Source organism: Phodopus roborovskii, unplaced genomic scaffold (genome assembly GCF_943737965.1).
Source record: "Phodopus roborovskii unplaced genomic scaffold, PHOROB, whole genome shotgun sequence".
Classification (NCBI taxonomy): domain Eukaryota; kingdom Metazoa; phylum Chordata; class Mammalia; order Rodentia; family Cricetidae; genus Phodopus; species Phodopus roborovskii.
In genome coordinates this window covers 361884-382668 of record NW_026125946.1, presented here as the reverse complement: position 1 = coordinate 382668, position 20785 = coordinate 361884, and the positions used below count along the sequence as shown (strand labels likewise).

At 35.4% G+C, this 20785-nt stretch overlaps 1 protein-coding gene across 7 annotated transcripts in view; it reads right to left on the bottom strand.

Annotated features, from left to right (window-relative positions):
* Window positions 1–20785, bottom strand: part of Atp11c (ATPase phospholipid transporting 11C) — a 166449-nt gene that overhangs the window by 4132 nt on the left and 141532 nt on the right. The window contains exons 24-30 of one of the 7 annotated variants that reach the window (XM_051179128.1): window positions 19617–19744; window positions 16014–16149; window positions 13862–13927; window positions 12316–12419; window positions 9076–9229; window positions 8891–8956; window positions 1515–1619 (exon numbers count right to left, since the gene is read on the bottom strand). In XM_051179128.1, the coding sequence (XP_051035085.1) occupies window positions 8927–8956; window positions 9076–9229; window positions 12316–12419; window positions 13862–13927; window positions 16014–16149; window positions 19617–19744 (618 nt within the window). In that variant the 3' untranslated portion in view covers window positions 1515–1619; window positions 8891–8926. Of the gene's footprint in view, window positions 1–1514; window positions 1620–2286; window positions 2378–8890; window positions 8957–9075; window positions 9230–12315; window positions 12420–13861; window positions 13928–16013; window positions 16150–19616; window positions 19745–20785 lie in introns of those variants that run through there. The other 6 variants (XM_051179124.1, XM_051179129.1, XM_051179127.1 and 3 more) reach the window with 6 other exon arrangements.

The window sequence follows — 20785 nt, the reverse complement described above, 5'->3', positions numbered from 1 at the left end:
TTGTCCCCTTATCTACCAAGGAATAAACTCAGTAGCTGAATTGCCAAATATTTTCCTTGGAGAAGAAATAATGCTACAGAAAAATCAATTCCTGGAAAAAATAACTACATTAAAAATGAAATACTTCTTTTTAAACTTCCTAAGTTCTAGATATTGCAGGAGTTGAGGCCCTGGAGAGGCCAAAAGCAGTAGCAGTGTCTGCTACTCAGCAGAGCCCCCAACCACAGACCAAGCTAAAGAAAGCAATCCAGGGGGATACAAAATTAAATGCAAAAAATACTATAGTTGAAATGCATCTGGCTTACTTAGAACAAAGCAATCTGGGACAAAATGTTCAAAGACTTTAAAGGCTACTAAGAAGTAAACTCACTACTAAGAAAAAACTCATGCAGGCGAGTCATTAAAAAAAAATGTGTAACATGTTGACTGCAGCACAAGAAGTCTGCTTCCAAAATAACACTGCAGATACACAATATGGGAAATGATACGAAGTGAAAGAACCAACAGATTCAGTCTATTAAAATGGGCTAAGGTGGAGTATCAGATTCAAAGTAAATTGTTCCACAATTTTATTCATATGATCATAATTTTATGTGCATATAAAAAACCAGTCCTGCTTGTAAGTAGAGAAGTTGATAAGTGAATTACTTAGGAACTACTCTACATTCCCTTCAATGGATAAAGGACCTGGCATGACAGAGACCTCTGCAGTAGGAAAGAGGACTGCACATGAAAGGAGTCATTCTGAGTTCTAGGGTCCCTCTCATAATACATTAATTCTGCTAAAATATTTTTGAGGTAAATAAAGCAATGTTATAAAATAAATTTATTTTAGAAACATGAACTAGGAAACATTTTGTCATTATCATGCATCCCCCTGAATGGCTAGGAAAGATTTTACCTCTGAGAGTTGAAACATTTAGCTTGAATAAAACTTGACATCAAAAGTATTATAATTAGAGGACTGGATCATTAACATATATTTGGGGATTAGATCTTTACAAGAACATTAAAAGTATATACCTACAAACACACAGACATAGCACATGAAGGTACAAACACATTTGATTATTTTTACATAGTTCCCAGAAAAACATGCAATGCTAAACTGACTTGGTATTATACAGATGCAATTTTGGAATATTTGATTCCAATTTTCCAAATCATGCTTATAAGTCATAATTATAGCATTTCTAGAGATAAGCATGAAGTACTTTCATATGATGGCACTACCATGACAATTTGCCCTCCACAAATTAAATATATATAGTATTAATATTCAGTTCTTAAGATGTCAAAATTTCATTGTGAGTTTCAGGAAATTTAAAGTATAAATTTAAAGTATAAATTTCCCCATATTCCAAGCAATGCATCTTTATATTTTTGCAAAGAATAGTATAAAGTTCACCACACCAACAGCAGAGAAAATTTAAAGAGTGATATTTTCATTTTTTTCTTTATAATGCTGTTAATCTTTTTCTTTAAAGGCAGCCCACTTGTTTAACACTAGGTACCTGTTACAATATATTAGATTCGTCTGAGAATGTTCGTAAAAGAAGAGGTCTGACTGAAGGTCTGGTGGATAATGAGTCAGATGCCCTTCTACAGCTCAGATTTCTCTGTAATAGTGAGGCAAAGATACTTAAAGCATTTGAAGATAGGTTAACCTACCTGGTGATAAAAATGTAGGAGAAATAAAAAATCATTTCCTACAGACTACTTTCCTGGCCCCAAAGCACAAATTATTTCAGTATACAGCAAATGCATAACATTCAAGTAAATACATTTAAAGGTCCAAGAAAGCCTCCAACTCAAACTGGTTTTTGTGGCAGAAGTAAATAAACATTAGTGGTATGTGGCAAACTTGGGTGTCTGGGATGGCACTGGTAGGTTATATGGTAAGATGAGTCAATATGGCTTGATTAGTGAACCTTACCATCCTTTTGGTGAACACCTCTGAGAGTTGTGCTGGTGCTCTGAGTGTGTCAAAAAGGAAAATTTGTGCAAAATATTCTTGTCCTGATGAACAGGCTAGTTCTAACATCATGGCTACTATATTGCATACCCCATATTACAAAGTTATACTTTGAAGTTTTTGAAAATTACTCCCTTTCCAGTAAGACAATTTAGAAGGTGAACAAATGATTAAAAGAAAATGACAAAATATTTTAAGTATCAATAGAAAATATAAAAATGAATCATGAGAAGTAACTTTTTAAGAAGAATCAGGAATGGTGTCAGGCAATGAGAATGCAAACAAGTTGGTACATTAAGAAAAGAAATCACCTTATTCACTCCAAGAGAAACTGTGATTGCTGGAAGTTTGAGAAAGCATGAAGATAGTAGATGTTCCTGAGGAAGGGAGGCGTTTCGTTACCTTGTTCACAATTGCACAAAAGGTGGAAAATTGCAGTAGGAAAGAGAAAAATGCAGAAACCATAAAAAAGGAAGAAAAAAGAAAGAAAGAAAAGAAAAAGTAAATATTCTCTCAGATGTAAAACATTTAAAAAGAAACCTTGAGAACTGGAAGTAGAAATGACATGTTAGTTTTGAAGACGTTACTAAAGTAAGAGTAGAGTTAGTTAGAAATAATCTATTATATGTGCCAGCTGCTGTTCTCCTGTGCATCAACTTAAAATTAGTTTGCTAATGGGGATGTACTATTTTAAATTATATAATTCTAATATGCCTCTTGTTAAAACGTTAATCACTAATTAACTACCTTAAGTTTGTTTAAAATGCATTGGTCAGAGAGCTTATGTTCAAGTTCTATCACAAATCACTAATGTACCTGAAGCAACTGTCTTTCCTATTCAATTGTACAGACATATTATGAAAAGATAACTATTCTTTGGGCTGCTACAAGTTAAAAATCTAACCAAAACTAATGTAATGAGAGAACATTTGGTGGTGTAACCACTGTACCATTTAACTCTGAATTAGTTAATTTTCTTTTTTTTTCTAGCATAATTTGATCAGTTTTAAAATTTTTCTACATAAGAGACCTCTTTACAAAGGTAGGCTAAATTGTTCCTACATAAAATATATATTTTTAAACTCAAATTCAAAGTTATAAAAATGTAATTAGAAAATATAAGAGATTCCTTTTTATATCTGAAATCATTACATAACTTGCAGAGTTGGCTTTGGTGTTGTCCATGCAAGACAGAAGATGGGCGGTCAACTATGGATGGGGATGAACTTAACAACTCTACTAATCAAGATTATCCATGTTAGCCAGGTGTGGTAGTACACATTGTAGTCCAAGCACTCAGGAGGCTGAGGGAGGAGCATTACTATGAACTTAAGTTTGTCTCAAAAACCAAAAAGCAACTAAACATCCGCCCAAAAAGATAGAAGATTACCCTTATTTTTTTATTTATTTATTAAAGAAAATAGGCTTAGGAAAAGAAAGTAACTCAAGTGTTATATATATCTAATAGTTTAATAACTAAACCTTTAAATACAAATACTTCTATTTATTTGTGTTTTGATATAACCATACTTCTTCCCATTTATATTTTACTTTAAATACAGCAGTTGAGGACATGTGGCAGGGTGCGAATTACAACTTGGTAGAACTAGAGAAGTATTTCACATTCCAAAAGAAAAATTTATTTCCATCTTCTGTTTTGTGGGCAAAAACCTCGCAACAAGATTAACATGACACTATGTCCCCATTCCCAGGTTTAATGTAAAAACCTATTTAGAGACTGCAGCTATAAGCACATTTTGTTGTATTAAAAAAATTGTATTCAACCATCAGAGACAAAGGTAGCACAGGAGGCAAAAATTTTAGGAGCTAATATATTAGGTGTTTAGAAACTTTATAAAGAACAAAAAGGAAGTATGAACATACAGAAAGCAGTAGAAAGCATGACATGAAAAAGTATCCAAAACAATAAAAACAGCTAGCAACTGGTAGTGGTAGGTGAGGACAGGTGATGATGGGCTAAAACAGTGTAAAATGTCCATATTCCTTTACAGTCACTTATAGAGCTCTGAAACACAGACATAGAGCAGTATGTCAAAGAGGCCAAGGATAAAGACTTGTGCTAACAACCATGATGTTAGGATTTTTCCTTACAATATTACTACAATTTAATTTTCACTAGTGTATTTTTTCAGAAATACTGCCCTCTGAATACATGGTTGTAAATGACACTTGTACGTATTAAAACATGACTCATCATTATTACCATTTATAATTAAGATGATGTTATATTTTCCAAAATGCATTCTCTGTGAATTTTAGTCAGACAGCTGACATTCTTTCCCTGTGTTCTCTTCTTGAACAGCTTCATATCTGTACATTGGAATATTCCTTTATATTTTGTGTAGACATCTTGTACTAGCCATTGGGATGTTGTCGGACCATTTCCTACTAATTAGAAGACTCTTCTCATGTCTAACAGGCAGTGAAGCCTCCTTTTAGAATGAGGCAGATTATATGAGAAAACATTTCATAAGAAAAGTTGAAAACTCTTCTTGCTGGTAATGCAAGGTTAAGTAGTATTTACTACTTATCAAGTGGGTACATGGGTATTTCAATGATTCACGCGAAGACTACTGTGTTTATATGAGGTAGAGATTTCTGAGATACCTCAAATCTTAAAACTTTAAACTCATTTTCAGGTGTTACCTTGTTTCTTCACTGTTCAACGTTCAATGGTAGTTCCATCAAACACTGCCAACAGTATGGTTAAGCAGCTTTGCCATTTCATAAGCTAAAGAAAAGCTTTACTCTTCCTTTTTTTGAGACGTTTCACTGTGTAGCTTTGGAACTTGTCCTGGAATTCCTTTTGTAAACCAGACTGGCTTCAAACTCACAGAGATCGGCCTGCCTCTGTCTCCTGAGTGCTGAGATAAAATGTATACACCACCATTGCGTGGCGTAAACTTTACAATCTTTGAAGATGGAGCTTTAGCACAAACATTAACCTCCTTGCTGAAAATTAAGCTGAGAGGTAAATGGTTGAAGTATAACCCTTGAATTGAGTGACTTGAGAGAGCTTTTTAAAAAAATTCAAATTAGAAGTTTATCACACTTAGGCTTTTTTAAATATACTTAGGCTTTTTCATTAATATGCTTTTATTTTTTTTAAAAAATTATTCATTCATGTATATGAATTCTTTGTTTTCACACACAGTAGAAGAGGGCACCAGCTCCCATTATAGATGGTTGTGAGCCACCATGTAGTTGCTGGGAATTGAACTCAGGACCTCTGGGAGGGCAGTCAAGTGCTTTTAACCACTGAGTCATCTCTCCAGACCCCTCTCCCTTTTTTTTAAAGACAGAGTTTCTCTGTGTAGCTTTGGATGTCCAGGAACTTACTCTGTAGACCAGGTTGGCCTTGAGGTCTTGAACTCACAGGTATTTGCCTGCCTCTGCCTCCTGAGGGCTGGAATTAAGATGTGTACTACCATTGCTTGGCAAATAATATGCTTTTCTTTCTAATTTTTTTCTTGAAACCAACAAATATTCCAAAAGGCTATTTTTATCTTGAGCCAATTATAATTGCATTATTCTTTGGTAATTTTATATGAGTGTAGGATTTTAGATCACATTCATCACCCCTTCCAATTCCTCCTATTCTGTATTCTTTATTTATATTTTTTGAGATTTATTTTGTGTAAGAGTATTAGCCTGTAAACCATGAACATGTATGGCACCTGTATAGATCAGAAGAAGGCATGAGATCCCCTAGAACTGTAGTTACAGATGGTTCTGAGCTACTATGTGAACCTGGTCCTCTGTAAGAACGCATGATCTTAACTGCTGAACCATCTTTCCATCCCCGTGAGCATTATTTATAATGCAAACATCATAACAGTTCTCAGCAGCAATGGGGGCTACCATTATTAGCCTTTTTACTGGAGATTTCAGGAGTAAATGACTCTAATCTTGTTATGTTGTCAAAAGCTATATAACTGATCGCATTATTACATTGTATATCTGCTTACTAAAGGGTTCAGAATGAATATACTTTATAATGTAACTAGAAGGAAAGCTCCAATAAGCTGGGGCCATGTTTGATTCACCCATGAATTATCATCACCTATAATAGCTAATAAATGCATCATGAATCCTCAGACACTATAAATTGAATAAAAAGGAACACAAAATAAAGATGTTTTTATAATTATTTAATATATATTAGCTTCTTTTTGAAACATCATAGTGGCATGTTCACTACCTACTTTTAAGTCTCCTTTTAAGAACAGCTGCTAAGACCCCCTTGTAGATAGCACTGACAGGGTATCTACTACAGACAATTGTGGAGTAAATAGAGAATGTGTAATACACTTACTGCAGTTAGGGGAACCTTCTATTCTAGATAGGTACACACATTCAATGTCATCCCATTACAGAATCTGCTAGGCTCCAAGCACGACCCAGTAGTAAGCTTATGCTTTGCTTTAAAGTAAGTCTACTCTCGTTTAACAAGGCATACTGAACAAAATAGGAAATTACTCATGATGTCACACTACTGGTCATTAAACATAATGATTAATGTATTTTAGGGAAAATATGATACTTATTCTCCTTCATTTCAAAGTTGACCTCTGTTAGTTTATCAATGACCCAATGGAATCTGGTGTGACCTATGGTTGCCATGAATCTGTTGGCCTGTATGCATTCATATGTAGTACCTTTGTGTATATTTCTCCCACCTTCCCCATTCACACACACAGTTGCTCACTCTCTCTTACATAAAGTCTCTCTCTCCCTCTCCCTCTTACACACACACACACACACACACACACACACACACACACACACACACACAGTGCAGTTTAGTGCCCACAGTTGTTCTGACAAAATCCTATAGAGTCTGAAAAAACAATTTAGACTTTCAGACACTGGATATATAGAGAGATGTTCATCAGGAGGTGGCTCAACAAATGTTTACTGGTTCCAAAAGGTAGGAATAAATGAATGAATGACAGAATGAATGAAAATGATTATGGAAATTTTCCTGCTTATTCTACAACATTTTCATGCCAAGCTATATCACAGACATTAGATTCCTTCTGTCATGGATATAAACCATGACAAATTTCATGCTGACCCACTGGCAACATTCTATGCTTTCAGCTGATATTTGGACTCCCCTGTCTACATGGAATAAAAATGCTCTGATTCTATGAATCTGTAACTTGCTAGCAACACCCCTCCACTTAATTGCCTATGAAAACATCACTGAACATTGCAGCTGGTGTCTCATTTTTGCAGAAAGCCTAAGTAATATTGGGATAATACATTTGAAGATTGTGAATTCTGAGATTTTTTTTTTATCCTTAAGAGCATGAAGCTTGAGTGTGAGCCATTTTGCAACATGAGCTTCATTATCTCAAAGAGAAACATTAGAAGCAGCCCAACATATACTTTTCAGATAGGAAAACAAATGGAATAATAATGCAAAGAGAAACTTCCTTTGTAAATTCTGTATTGAAAAAGGACCTTTCTTTTCTTCCTTTTGTCCCTTTCATAGGGTCTCAGGATATAGCCAAGGATGGCCTTGAACTGTGATTCTCTTGTCAGACATTATAGGCATGGGCCACTATATCCATTTTAGGTAATGTTGAGGATGGGACCCAGGGTTTTGTGAATACTAGGAAAGAACTCTACCAACTGAGCTATATTTCCAGTCCCTGAACCATTTTCTTCTGTTTTTTCTTTACTTTCCTTTTGTCATACTTGAACATTTCTATTTAGCTATATGAAAATCACCTCTTGAACTAGTTTAGGAGAAAACTGTTTCATCACACTACTTTCCATCCTAAAACTAAAAACCAGGCTGGATGGAGCTAATCAAAGGCCACTGGAAGGGTTAAAAGAGTAAACAAATACAGCTCATCTATACCAAAATTGTGATCATTGTATCCCCTAGGCCACATAAAAATAAGAAGTTCAGAGCAATTCTTGTCACCTAGCTATATACTACTTTCCCTCCAGTAACTGAGGGTTAGACCTGGGGTCGCATGAATATTTTCAAAGCTTTACCACAAAAGCTGTATTCCTAAACCACTTTAAAACTTTGTTGACTTTTTTTACTATAATAATTTCACATCTTCATGTTTATGTAATGTCATCCAACTGGGTTTTGTAATTCAATATGCAGGAAGACTCCTATGATATACCAGCTTTGTGGCTCAATTGTTTGATAAATTTGATTAAATACATCAGGTGGTCATGACTAGAGTATTTCCTGAAAATAGTGCCTTAGAGGTGTTAGAAGAGCTAGCTAATAACGACACAAAATAAATAGGACTTCAGGACTTCATTTAACAAAGTGAGCAAGTGTTGGCAAGAATATGATATAATTAATTAATCTGCTGGTAAAAAAAAAAAATTGCCAGTGGGTTTTTTTTTTTTTTTTGGACAATTCTAACCCTTTCACTTTAAAAGCTTTTAAAGAAATGTTCAAAAGATATCAGGTAATGTGACAAAGGGAAAGAACTCCTCTCCACAGAAATATAATTTAATAGTTAAATATAAAAACACACTTATAAACCATCATGAATTTTCACAAGAGTGTACTGAAGAGTAAGGATATTAAAACCACATCTAATGAATGAATTATCTTTGGTTGAAATATACTGCTAGGACACAGGGCTAGAAGCAACATAGAGATTAAGCAGCACTATAATCAAAGGAAGAGGACAGGTTTGAAAGAGGCAAATTAGGATTATCAACTGAAAAAAATCCACAGGGAAATTTCTAAGGTCAAAGCTAAAATGTTGGTGTGGAAATTCCTGATGTGAAAATTCTGAGATAAATACAAAATAGTCCTTCTTTCCCTTTAAAAATTCCATATGGAGCATATGAGATACTCCATATGGACTGCTAACGATCACATAGAACACTATTAAGGAATCTACTTACCACCTGCATTGGATAACGAAGTTTTTACTATACTTTTTATGCAGAAGAGGAAATTAAGTGATGAACCTGCAAGGAGGGGTTTAACATGCTGTAACTAATGCAATTCTCTAAATAAGGTTTTTAGTTCATGGCAGACAGTGCAACCTCTTCCAAATATTAGGTTAGAACACAAATTTAGTTCTTACCCTGGCACTTCTTCTTCGTACATTCTTTACTACTATTAGGAGAATCTCAGGGAAAAGGCTGATAAATATTAGGAGAATTATGGCCAACCATGTAGACACAGAAGACAGCATTTGAGCAAACACAAAATACATTCTCTGTTGTTTTAGAAAAGGCCTGGAATGGAAAGAAAACACAGAATAGAAAAACCAATCAGTTCCTGTCTTTTGTATTTAAAAGGAATCTTCCTCACACAGATTGATGAAAATCATTTTCTCTAGAATATCCCCAAAGCATTAACATGTTTCATTTACCAAATGTTCATAAAGGGATGTGAATCAAGGAGAAATAAATAAAATTCATCTGACTTGGAAACAATCATGCCATCAACTATAAAGCTACCAAATGGTGAATAATTATATGCACTGGAAAATGCCAGAGCTTAAAGATATTTAAGAGAAATGAGGTTAATTTCCATCATATTAAGCATTTTATTTCTTCACCTGTCTTAGTACAAAGGATGTTTGCTCTACATTCAGAAATCTGTCTTTTTAAATGAATTACCCAAATTACCCCCTTAAAATGTCTATTAAAATATATAAAAAAAGAACTATACAGTTTACAGTCACTCATAAATGAGAGGAATCTACTCTTCTTGTCTGCAAACATATATATTGAATAACAATTTGTGCCCAGGAGACAGATGACAGACTACTTTTTTGTTTTGTTTTTTTTCTCTGTATGGCTTTGGAGCCTGTCCTGGAACTAGCTCTGTAGACCAGGATGGCCTCAAACCCACAGAAATCCGCCTGCCTCTACATACTAAGTGCTGGGATTAAAGACATGTGTCAACACCGCCCAGCAGCAGACTACTTTTTTTAAGCTCATGTGTAGCTTAACCTGAACCATTCTGGTTAATCACAGAATTTCAAGAAACAAAATAAAACAAAGATTTAGTCTTCCTATATCTATGTGACATATGTGCATGAGTCCTGGTGGGTACCTGAAGCTATGATTAGTACTCTCCCCCAACAGTTTCCAGTAATACCCATAATAAGTTTAATTTATAGAACATGCACAAAAAGACAACAATGAAATAAGCATAGGAAAGTCACCAGCATCATTACTCTTGTACTCTGTTGACCCAAAATAAGGGTCAGTTGAATACAAACACTGTGATTTCATGATAGCTAACCTGAAAAAGAGATAGTTATTACACAAGTAATGGGGAGGTGGTATATATGGCTTTGAGTACATGGGACAAAGGGATGAATCATGTGTTTGACAGGACAGATCTGGGTGGTATGCAATTTTATCACACTACTGAAAACTGCACTTAAAACTTATGAATTGCTTATTTCTAGAGTTTTTCTTATTTTTTCTTAGTGTATGGTTCATTGAGAACAAATAAACCTCTCAAGTGAAACTATAAATAAGGGAAGCCCATTGTACATTTTTCAGTAGGTATCACTTAATGAATGTAAGTAAATGTGACAAAGTTTTTTCATTTAAAAGAGCTAATGAGGAAAAGTCTGTATGAAGGGTTCAAAATTGTTTAGGTTCTAGAAGCATTCTATCATGTGGAAATTTGTCTAATTCTCAGATGTTGATTACAGAGTCAAAGAATATAGTATTCTGGGTAGACAACTACATATTTCATTTAGTTAATAAATTTTGGTTTAGCTGTGTAATTCTTAAGAAAACTTTTTTTTTTTTTAGTTTTGCTGTTCTTAATCATTAACTATAGAGGTGCCAAATATGTGCTATAATTACATTTTTTCCTCCATGGGTATCCAAATTTTTGTTTTTTTCTTATTTTACATATCAATTTCAGTTCCTTCTCTCTTCTCCCTCCCTGTCTCCCTCCCATGCCCCCTGACCACCTTCCCATCCCATCCCCCTCCCACTCCACAGGGAGGGTGATGCCTTCCAGGAAGGATCATCTAAATCTGTCAAGTCATTTGGAGTAGGGACTAGGCCCTCCCTCCTGCCTCTAGGCTAAGGGAGTATCCCTACATGGGGCATGTGCTCCCTTTTGTGCACCAGGGATACATCCCGGTTTTGCTGTCAGAGGTCCCTTAGACTGCCCAGGCCTTCTAACTGAGACCCATGTTTAGGGGGTATGAGTCGGTCCAATGCTGGTTTTCCAGCTATCAGTCTGGGGGTCCATTAGCTCCACCTTGTTCAGGTCAGCTGTCTCTGTGGGTTTCTGTAGCCTGGTCTTGTCCCCATTTTCTTATCACTCCTCCCTCTCTGCAACTGGATTCCATGAGTTTGGCTCAGTGTTTTGCTGTGGGTGTCTGCTTCTGTTTCCATCAGCTACTAGATGAGGGCTCCATGATGGTGGATAAGTTAGTCATCAATCTCATTATCAGGGAAGGGCATTTATGGTAGCCTTTCTACTCTTGCTCAGATTGTTAGTTGGGGTCACTATTTATAATTGATTCAGTGTGTGTCTATGTGTGAGACAAGTTCTCATTATGTAGCACTTATTGGTCTGGAACTTACTACAAAGATCAGTTTACAAGTCTCTATCTCCCCAATTCTGACTAATATTAACAGTGTATCCACCACACCTGACCATGTTCTTTATTTTCTGATCATGTTTTTAAAAGTTTTTCTTTTCTTTTTTTTTTTTTTAAATTTTAAATAGCTTTGCAAAAGAAGAACTCTCTTCCCCTGGGCGTGTGAAGGATTATACAGGGTTTCTTTTATCCCAGGATGAGATAAAACTTACTATTGTAGCTCAGGATGACCATGAACTTCTGGTGATCCTGCCTCTCCTACAAATACTGAAGGAAAATGCTATCATTTAAGTGATAATAAGGTCTAAATCAGGTTCTCAACCTTCCTAATGCTGTGACCCTTTAACTGTAATTTTGCCAGTGTTATGAACTGTAAGTATCTGACATGTGACCCCTTAAAGGGGTTGTGACCCACAGACTGAGAACCACTGGTCTAAATGAACAATAATATATATTTTAGCCAATGTTATCAGGTTGAGATTTCATAGGATGACCATTTCTATTGGAAATCATATTCGTAGTCAGGCTACTGTTTTATTTCACAGAGAGCTGATAATATATCTATAAATTTAAATATTTTCACGGAGCCTATACAAATATTGAATGAATAGACTAATAACATGCTTATAAGTGACATTTTACCTACAAGTAGCAACATTTCAAGGTTTAAGTAATGTCTAGCCCATTATTATTAAATATACATATATTAATATTGATCACATATGTACAGCTGCTTACCAAATAATTCCTCCCCAGAAGAATGAGAAAAAAACATAAAAGGCTAGAGAACCCCAAATCACAAAGTGATTTATCCATGTCCAGAATCGAGTATCCAAGGCGAGCTGAAAAAATACAATATAAGCATTTTTTTGACAGTCACACAATAAAATTGGTAATACTGATATCTGATAATTTATATAGATTACAACAGCTATGGGAGGATTTAGCCCTGACCATTACTTTAGAAGGGGATGTAACTAAGAAGAGCAGAAGCTAGACTTTTCAAAGTACTAAAGTAAGAATGCTGAAAGCTGCCCTGATGACTCTAAATTCTATAGTACAGACATGGAATTGTAGTTAAGCAATTTGTAGGTAGAAGGCTAGAGATGTCTCAGCATTGAGTGACAGGTAGCAAATGAGGCAATGGTAATAACTGGGAGGCTAAAGTCCCAAATCTTCAGGTAGTAGTGACTAGGGATGTAATGGCAAAGGAGATCTAGCTAGCTGAGGCAGGTATGCCAAAAATCAGGAGTAGAAGAGTAGCTAAAAAGAGTATACATGGAGTTATAAAAGCATGAAAAGGTAAAAGAGTCACTATATGTCGAGGCAACTACCTGTATGCACCATACACCATGGAGCAATGAATCATGGGTTGAGAATTCCAAATACAGTCTCCCAAATACAGGAACCATAGACATAGACAATTATACCTATCCTGTCACATATCTTTATATACTTCATTAACTAACATTTAGATAAATTTCAGTAACTAATAGATTTTATAAAATTACATTACCACCAAGCTCTTTTGCATACATGTCTTGTAAAGAAAGGGCATGAAGTGAAGTGGGCAGAGAGGATCTGAGAGGAATTAGAGAACAGTAAAATCCTGATCAGAATATAGTGAATGAAAAAATTTTCAAAACAGTCCAGTGATTAAGAAGGAGAAGATTTCTATAAGTATGGCTGTAATTTTAAAAAGTGGTGTGTGAGACAAAGATGTGACAGAGCTTGGGTGGTGGGTTTTACTTTTATTTTTTTTAATTGGCGGAAAGTGAATGGGAAAGGGGGGTGGGGAGAGGGGAGACAGGCTTCTGAGTACAGGAGCAGCAGCAGAGAAGAGAGAGGCAGAGAGAGGTTGGGGGAAAAGACAGAGTTAGAGGAGGGGGAGGGGGAAAGAGATGGGGGAGAGAGGAGGAGGGAGAGAGGCAGAGAAGGAGAGGAGGAGGGAGGGAGGAAGAGAGGAAGAGAGAGATAGGAGGTAGGTAGGCCCTTTTAAAAGGGAACATAGTGAATGTGCTCAGGCGGTGCTCTTAGTGGCTGCAGCTGAGGGTTTATACTGTCAGAATCCCAAGACAGGCCAGTACAGATGCCTGAATACTAACAATGGTGTCTGAATTTCTTAATACCAAAACAAAATAGCATAGAACATATACTAGAAAAAATGATAAACAGTATACAATGTTAAAACACTTAGTATCATATACGTTTTAGTAAGTAGTCAGACAATGGCTTGGATAACATATAGTAGCACAAAGATATATTTGAAAAATATACATCTAACCTTTAGAGTTACAGTGAACACTAAGACTGTAAAAACAATGGTTCCAAACGTCCAGTTTCCATATATCTGAAAAACATTTAACGATTACACATGTCATAAATACAGAAGCTTGCTGAAGAAAAAGAAAATCAGGTTCAATCCTGCATGTAACTGCCAAAGATCTTTTTATGAATTATTTAGGAAAATAGCTGGGCAATAAGATTAAATCATAAAGCTAGACTTTCATGGATATAGATACACCACACCTGTGGTTCGCTGGTTTCATTACCATGCAGCATCAAACAGGAAGAGGGAAAAATACTATTCCACTAGAAGCACCACTCATCAAAATAAGTCATCCGTATGACTCATGTCAGTAATGAGTTTGATATGTTTTTGTCCTAGAATATAAAGGAAGTTCTGATATAAAAACAAGTGGACTCACATTTTAAAAAGTGAGTCTAATTATTATTAAATCTGTTAGCATGTGCACACCAAAGAGAAGCAGTACCACTTATAAATCCAAACAATGGCAATGAATGGCACATATGCTTACCAAACGCTGTCAAGATCTGAATGCATAACATTGAAACAGAAAATGAGATGTAAAACTTTAAAAAAATAAAAACAAAATAAGGTTACTAGAAGGAAAAAGGATTCAACCAAATCATACATGGGTTTAGCTGCTGATAAAAATGCTTACGCTTATGTAATTTTAGCAAACACTTAAAAAGGATTATAACATATACAATAAAATCTTAATTTAGACTTCATGAACTCAAAATGCATAATGAATCTGAAAAGGGCTGGGCCAATGGTTCTTATATACCACCTGGAATGTTTGCTAAGCCCATGAATGTCAACATAAAGCAAATTTGAAGCAAAATTTGTTTTGTTTTTCCACAGAAGTTTTCTTTGTAACAATCCTTGGCTGCCCCGGAACTCACTTTGTAGATGGGGCTGGCCTAGAACTCAGACATCCTCCTGCCTGTACCTCCTGAGTGCTGGGATTAAAGGTGTGGGTAACCACCACCACGCTGAAGCATTTTTTTAAGCACTAGCCAGTTATGTACAATTTTTGTGTCAAAAATTACAAAGTAAAAGTTATAGAACTACTCATAAATGAAGGATCTGAGAAACCATAAAATTGCATCTATACTTACTAGGAGACAAAAGTTGACTTGGAAAGTTAATGTGACTTTCCCAAGGATATCCAAGATTTAGCAGGACCTTCTGTGGCAAGTGCTAGGTGTATGTATTCTAAGGTCAATATATATTATTCTAATAGTTACATTATGATTAATAATTAGATAGGATCCATACCAAACTAACTTGTTAGTCCAAATTAGGACTATAATTTCCAAAGTATCATTCAAATTAATTGAGTTTACACTTTTGTAAGAGATTTTAGTTGTGCAGATTTCAGACACATTATGTGCAGTAAATTATTTTTGAAACAGCTTTTTGCTTCATATTTATGGTAACTAAAATGGCCATAAAAGAAGAGTACCAAGCACAGCAAAGGAGAACATAATGGAAGCAACATGCAAGGCAGAAGTTTCAGTTTCCCAGTGTATGGCTGCAGGATGGCCTCTTCCCTTCTCCCATATCAATATTTCTCTCCTAGAATATGGGTAGGCCAAAATCATCCCAGTGCAGCTGCTCACTGACATCATCACTTTTTCAGAAGGCACTAGCAGAACCAACACAGCATTTTTAAAAGAACCCTAAACTCCCACTTTGAAAATAAAGACTTCCCTCTTTATATACTCGTCTAACATTACAAGACACAGTAGCTATCCCCTTCAACTCCAAACATGGAAGGCTACTAACTATGCATTAGAAATGCAGCGGGCCATGCTGGGCACTAACATGGGCTAAAGCTTTTTTCCTATCACAACACACAGGTACAAAGTCTAAAGTCCCATGAACTCTCTTCAGTTCTAAAAATCAACAGACAAAATAAGATTCTAGAGGGTTTCCTGTCTTCCTAAACACACACACACACACACACACACACACACACACACACACACACACACACACATGATTTATTACTCCAGTACTTCCTTATGTCAAAGACCTAGCATTAAGAAAAATAATTTGAAAAATGATTACCATAAACCTGTGTGACAAATGTAATGCCTATGGGAAAAATATATGCTCTTCTTACCTTTCCATTGTCTTCTAAGGATGTAGCCTGAAAAAGGAAGTAAGTTCCAAAGAAGAATACTGTCCCTTCAAAGGCAGCCAGAAATGTCCAGTATAAGAAGGGCCCCAACTGTAACATAGCATTGCCAGTAATTTTCCTACGAAGAAATGGAAGAAAAAATATCAATGAATCTCTGTATGCTGTTAAGTTAAAGATACAAGGAAACACCATTAATCTGTCCTTGCTACAATGAAGGGGCTGCCCTGATGAACAGAAAGCTTTTTTTTTTTTTTTTTTGATAAAGGGACTAAATAACCAAAGTTACATCTTCATGTAATCACTACCTAACCAAGACATTGAAGTAAACTGTAATATATTTCTAAAATTTTGGTCAAACAACATAACAGAATATTATCAATAATAATTATATACAATTTAACAGTTATTTATAAAATGAGTTAAGATTGATCATCCATCCCTTTGTCCATACATCCACCTGCCTACCTGTAACTTTATACATGTCTATATAATTATAGTTAGTAAACACAAACAGATGTGGGGCAGAGAGTGCAAAACCTAGGTATTGTTATTCTCATCTGCAAATAAATCTCAGAAAGGTATAACATAATGGTTCCCAAACTCCACACTTAATTAACCTGGAATCTTTCAAAGCTAGTAATGGATAAAAGACAAATACTGTATTTTCCCACTCATTTATAGAAGGTAAAGAGCTGACCACATAGAACTGAATTGCATGGAAGCTACTAGAGACAAGGAAGGTAGGGAGGATAATGAGAAGGTGAAGGGTGGTTACTGAAATACTGTTAAAGAATGAGAGGTAACACCCTAGCATGTACTCCATCAGGACCTAGATGATACCTGAAAGGTCTCCAAGACACAGGATACCCCAGAAGAGCTTTGGTGAGGATCCAGTACCAAAAAACATTGGCCTTGAAACAGACCAATGACTCACTGCAATGGACAGTTGTCAATCAAGCTTAGGGGACACAGGGATGCTATATGACACACTGAAGCCTCCAAATGGCATCAGGATGGATGAATAGGTGATGGAGAGGCAGGAGAGAAGGAGTAGCAGAGATTTTACTGTTTTGGGTGTGGTTTTCTTGTTCTGTTTTGGTTTAATGGCTTTTTCCTTTTCTTTCTTTCTTTCTTTCTTTTTTTTTTGTTCTTGCTTTTGTTTGCACTTGCTTGCTTACTTTGTTTTGTTTTCTTTTGTGGGGAGATGCAACAGGGTTAAGGGGTACATGGGGGACTGGGAGGTAAACAGAATTGGGGTTCTTGATATGAAACCCCCAAAGGTTCAATAAAGAAGTTTAAAAAAAGAATGAGAGGTAGTTCTAATGTGATTTAGCACAGTAAGGTAACTACAGTTTACAATAGTTAAGACACTTCAAGATAAGCATAAGAGTTTGAAGGTTGTCGTCACAGAGAAATGATGGTATCTGAGAAGACAAAAATGATAATTGCTCTGAGTTTTATCATTACACATTGTAAACATGTATTAAAATACAATACTATATTATATAATTGAAAATATTATGTTAATATATGCTTATGGCTGACTTATATCCACATTCTGATTTTACTGGCATAATGTATAATATGAACATCAGGGTATTTTAATCATTAATTTTAATTATAATAGTAATTGTACATTACTAGCTTTGAAGGATTCCTTGGTTAATTAAGTGCGGAGTTTGGGAAACATGTTATACCTTTTTGAGATTTATTATTTGCAAGTGAGAGTAATGACTGCTAGTTTTTGCATTCTCTCTTGGCTTCTCCCTCTTCTTCAAGTCACTCTAATGTACAGAAATTCACTCAGTAAGAGACAGAGCTAATATATACAATCCTGCACTGAATTAATTTCAAACATATGTTCTCTTAGTTGGGTCTTATAACTTTAATCCTAGCAAAAGCAGGCAGATCTCTGAGGCCTGTGTGGTCTACATAATGTGTTTTAGGACAGCAAGAGATACACAGTGAAACCCTGTCTTAAACAAACAAACAAACAAACAACAAAAACTCCATATATTCTCAACAATGAGACAAAGCTTTCTATCTATATCTGTTTATATATGTCTTTCAATTTCTTAATGGAAATGTAACCTATTTTAAGTAGGTCTTAGTTTTCCATCAAATCAAATCACACGATAGAGGCTACACAATGATGTCCTGATAAATGGCACAATCATCTCAATGTCAGAATGTGAAATGAAATAAGGTTACTCCATCTAATAAAGAAGATCTGCACAAAGAAGATGGGTTTGTATAGGTATCTTTTTTGCATCCATTTGAAATTTCCTGTACCATGTATCCAGGTGTGTCTAATCACTACTAACAGCACACCTAATGATAACACTAGAGAACGTCATTGGGCTATATTATCACAGTTATAGCATAAATGCAATGGTTCTTTACTTACTTGGTACAGAGAATGAAACATGATAAGTCACACAACTTTTTATCCTATAGGACTTTTAGGAGCAAATCTGAAGTTATGGGGAGACTGTAAACAAAAGATGAAGATGTGGCTACTTCTCAGAAACAGGAAAAGAACCTCTCTGAAGATCCTTAGAGTGAATGCCTACCAACTGCTAGCCAATGTGGCTTTTCTAGTCACTTTGACTTAGACTGGAGCAAAGGAGGCAAAAGCAGAAAGTGATTCCTGTCCATGTAAAAATCTATGGGAAAACAATGGTCCCAATATCACGGTATACTGAATTCCCAGTCAGACTTTTTAGCCACACTTAAGGAACTGTTAGAAACTCAAAATGGGTTACCCAACATGAAGGAAAGCATTAAGACAAGAATAAGGATCTAGAGAAAAGCTGAGTACCTCTATATTACATGCAGCAGGTGTTAGAACCTTTTCTTTTTGTTGTTTGAAGCTCAAGAAGTCAGGTACCCACTCTCTTAACAAAAGGATTAGTTCAGTTTTCCAATTTTTATTAAGATTATGAAAATAACCAAATGCTTCACATCAGTATTTTTCAAAATGTGAATGATTAAGTTCTAAAGGTATAATGTATAATATCACTGCTAAAATTCAGTAGGACACTGTAGAGGTCCATGTACACAGTTCAGGACTTCATGTTTATAAAGAAGTTGTCAGAGAACAATAATCTGTTGTCCAGGAACAAGCTAAGATCAAGGTTGAACAAAGCAGGTGCCTATTGCTCACAATGTTAGGAAGGTAAGTTGTACTTTAGGCTTGGTTTTACCTATGTCATAGCCTTTATTTTTCATCTTTATGAAAGACTTTAAAATAATTTATGGCTGACACATGCAGCACAAGTATACACATTTAAGTACAGAACTGATATCTAGGAAAGTATACCTTTCTCCTGGTGAAAGATCTGTTTTAGCTGAAAAATCATAACAGAACCACTTAATGAACCAAGTGATCAATTCTGTGTCCTTCCTATTTGTAGATTAAATGAAACCCACTACTTAAAACTCAGTATGGTGACTTATACCGGCAATACCAGAACAGACACAAGAGGATTTCACAAATTCAAGCATGAACTAACTACACAGTGAAGTTCCAGACAGACTTGTATTATAAAGTGGGAAATTGTCTGAACTATGTTTTCAACTTACATGTACAATCGAGGGTCTGAGGTCAGAGCATCAATATTGATGTGCTGTTCTATTAGACTGTAGGCCAGGATGGGCAGGGATGTGAAACAAATATTGTACATTGTGAGGTAAGCAGCATCATAGAGTGGCTGAAAAGACAAACAGAAAAATAATGTTTGCAGTCATTCATCTATGATCTGATTATGTATTTGTAAAAACCTGTATCTGAAGCGTTAACCCACAAATGTATAGACTCACAAAGACAATAGATGATAGAATATTTTCTTTAATTTTGTCAAATGCAAATAGACTAAATAGTGTCAATTAATTTGTTTGATAATTATTTTGTTATATACGATTTTACTATGTTAACGTTAAAAACTTTCATTTTAATTAGAAAAGGGGATATGATGTAGCAAGTCCTTCTGTATGATGTAAATATGTGTTGCTTTTATTGGTTGATGAATAAAGCTGTATTTGTCAATGGCCAGGCAGAATATAGCTAGAAAGGAAGTCCATCTCTCCATCTCTCCAGCCCTAGTATCTATTTTAGAAAAGACCAAAGAAGTACAAGCCAGGAGCCCTTACAGAAACTAAACCATAGGGAGCAGCTAACCTATGTTGCAGATCTTTTCTGGTTAAAACTTTATGTATTTTTGGCTAATATTTTATAAACCTAAAACCTATGAAAAAGCTCAAGCCATTTCTAGCACCCTCTTCCTGAGAGATCCTCTAGTGTGTGTTCTTATTCCCTAAGGCCTAATAAACTGAATTTGATCAACTGTAAGTATGAGCGTAGTGATCTTTGTCGTGAATACTTTAACAGTACTGAGCTTCCCAGAGGATAGAATCCTAAAATCATTTAGTAAACAATGGACAAGTGAACACAGAAGTCACACCACATTTGTAAAGGATCAATCTGGAATTATAAAATTTTGAAAAAAATATTGCTAAAGATTGTAAGACTGTGTTATGGGTAAGGTTATGTGCATTGCATGTATCCAAGGAGGCCAGAGAGGGTGTAAGACTCCCTAAAGAGCTAGAGTTACAGATGGTTTTGAGCTATCCAACCTGAGCCATCTAACATCTAGCTATCTAACCCTATGCCATCTCTCTAGCCCACAAAACATCTTTTGAAAGAAATTTTAAGTTTTTTATGATCTTCATTCAAGTGAAAGTATTGAGTTCAG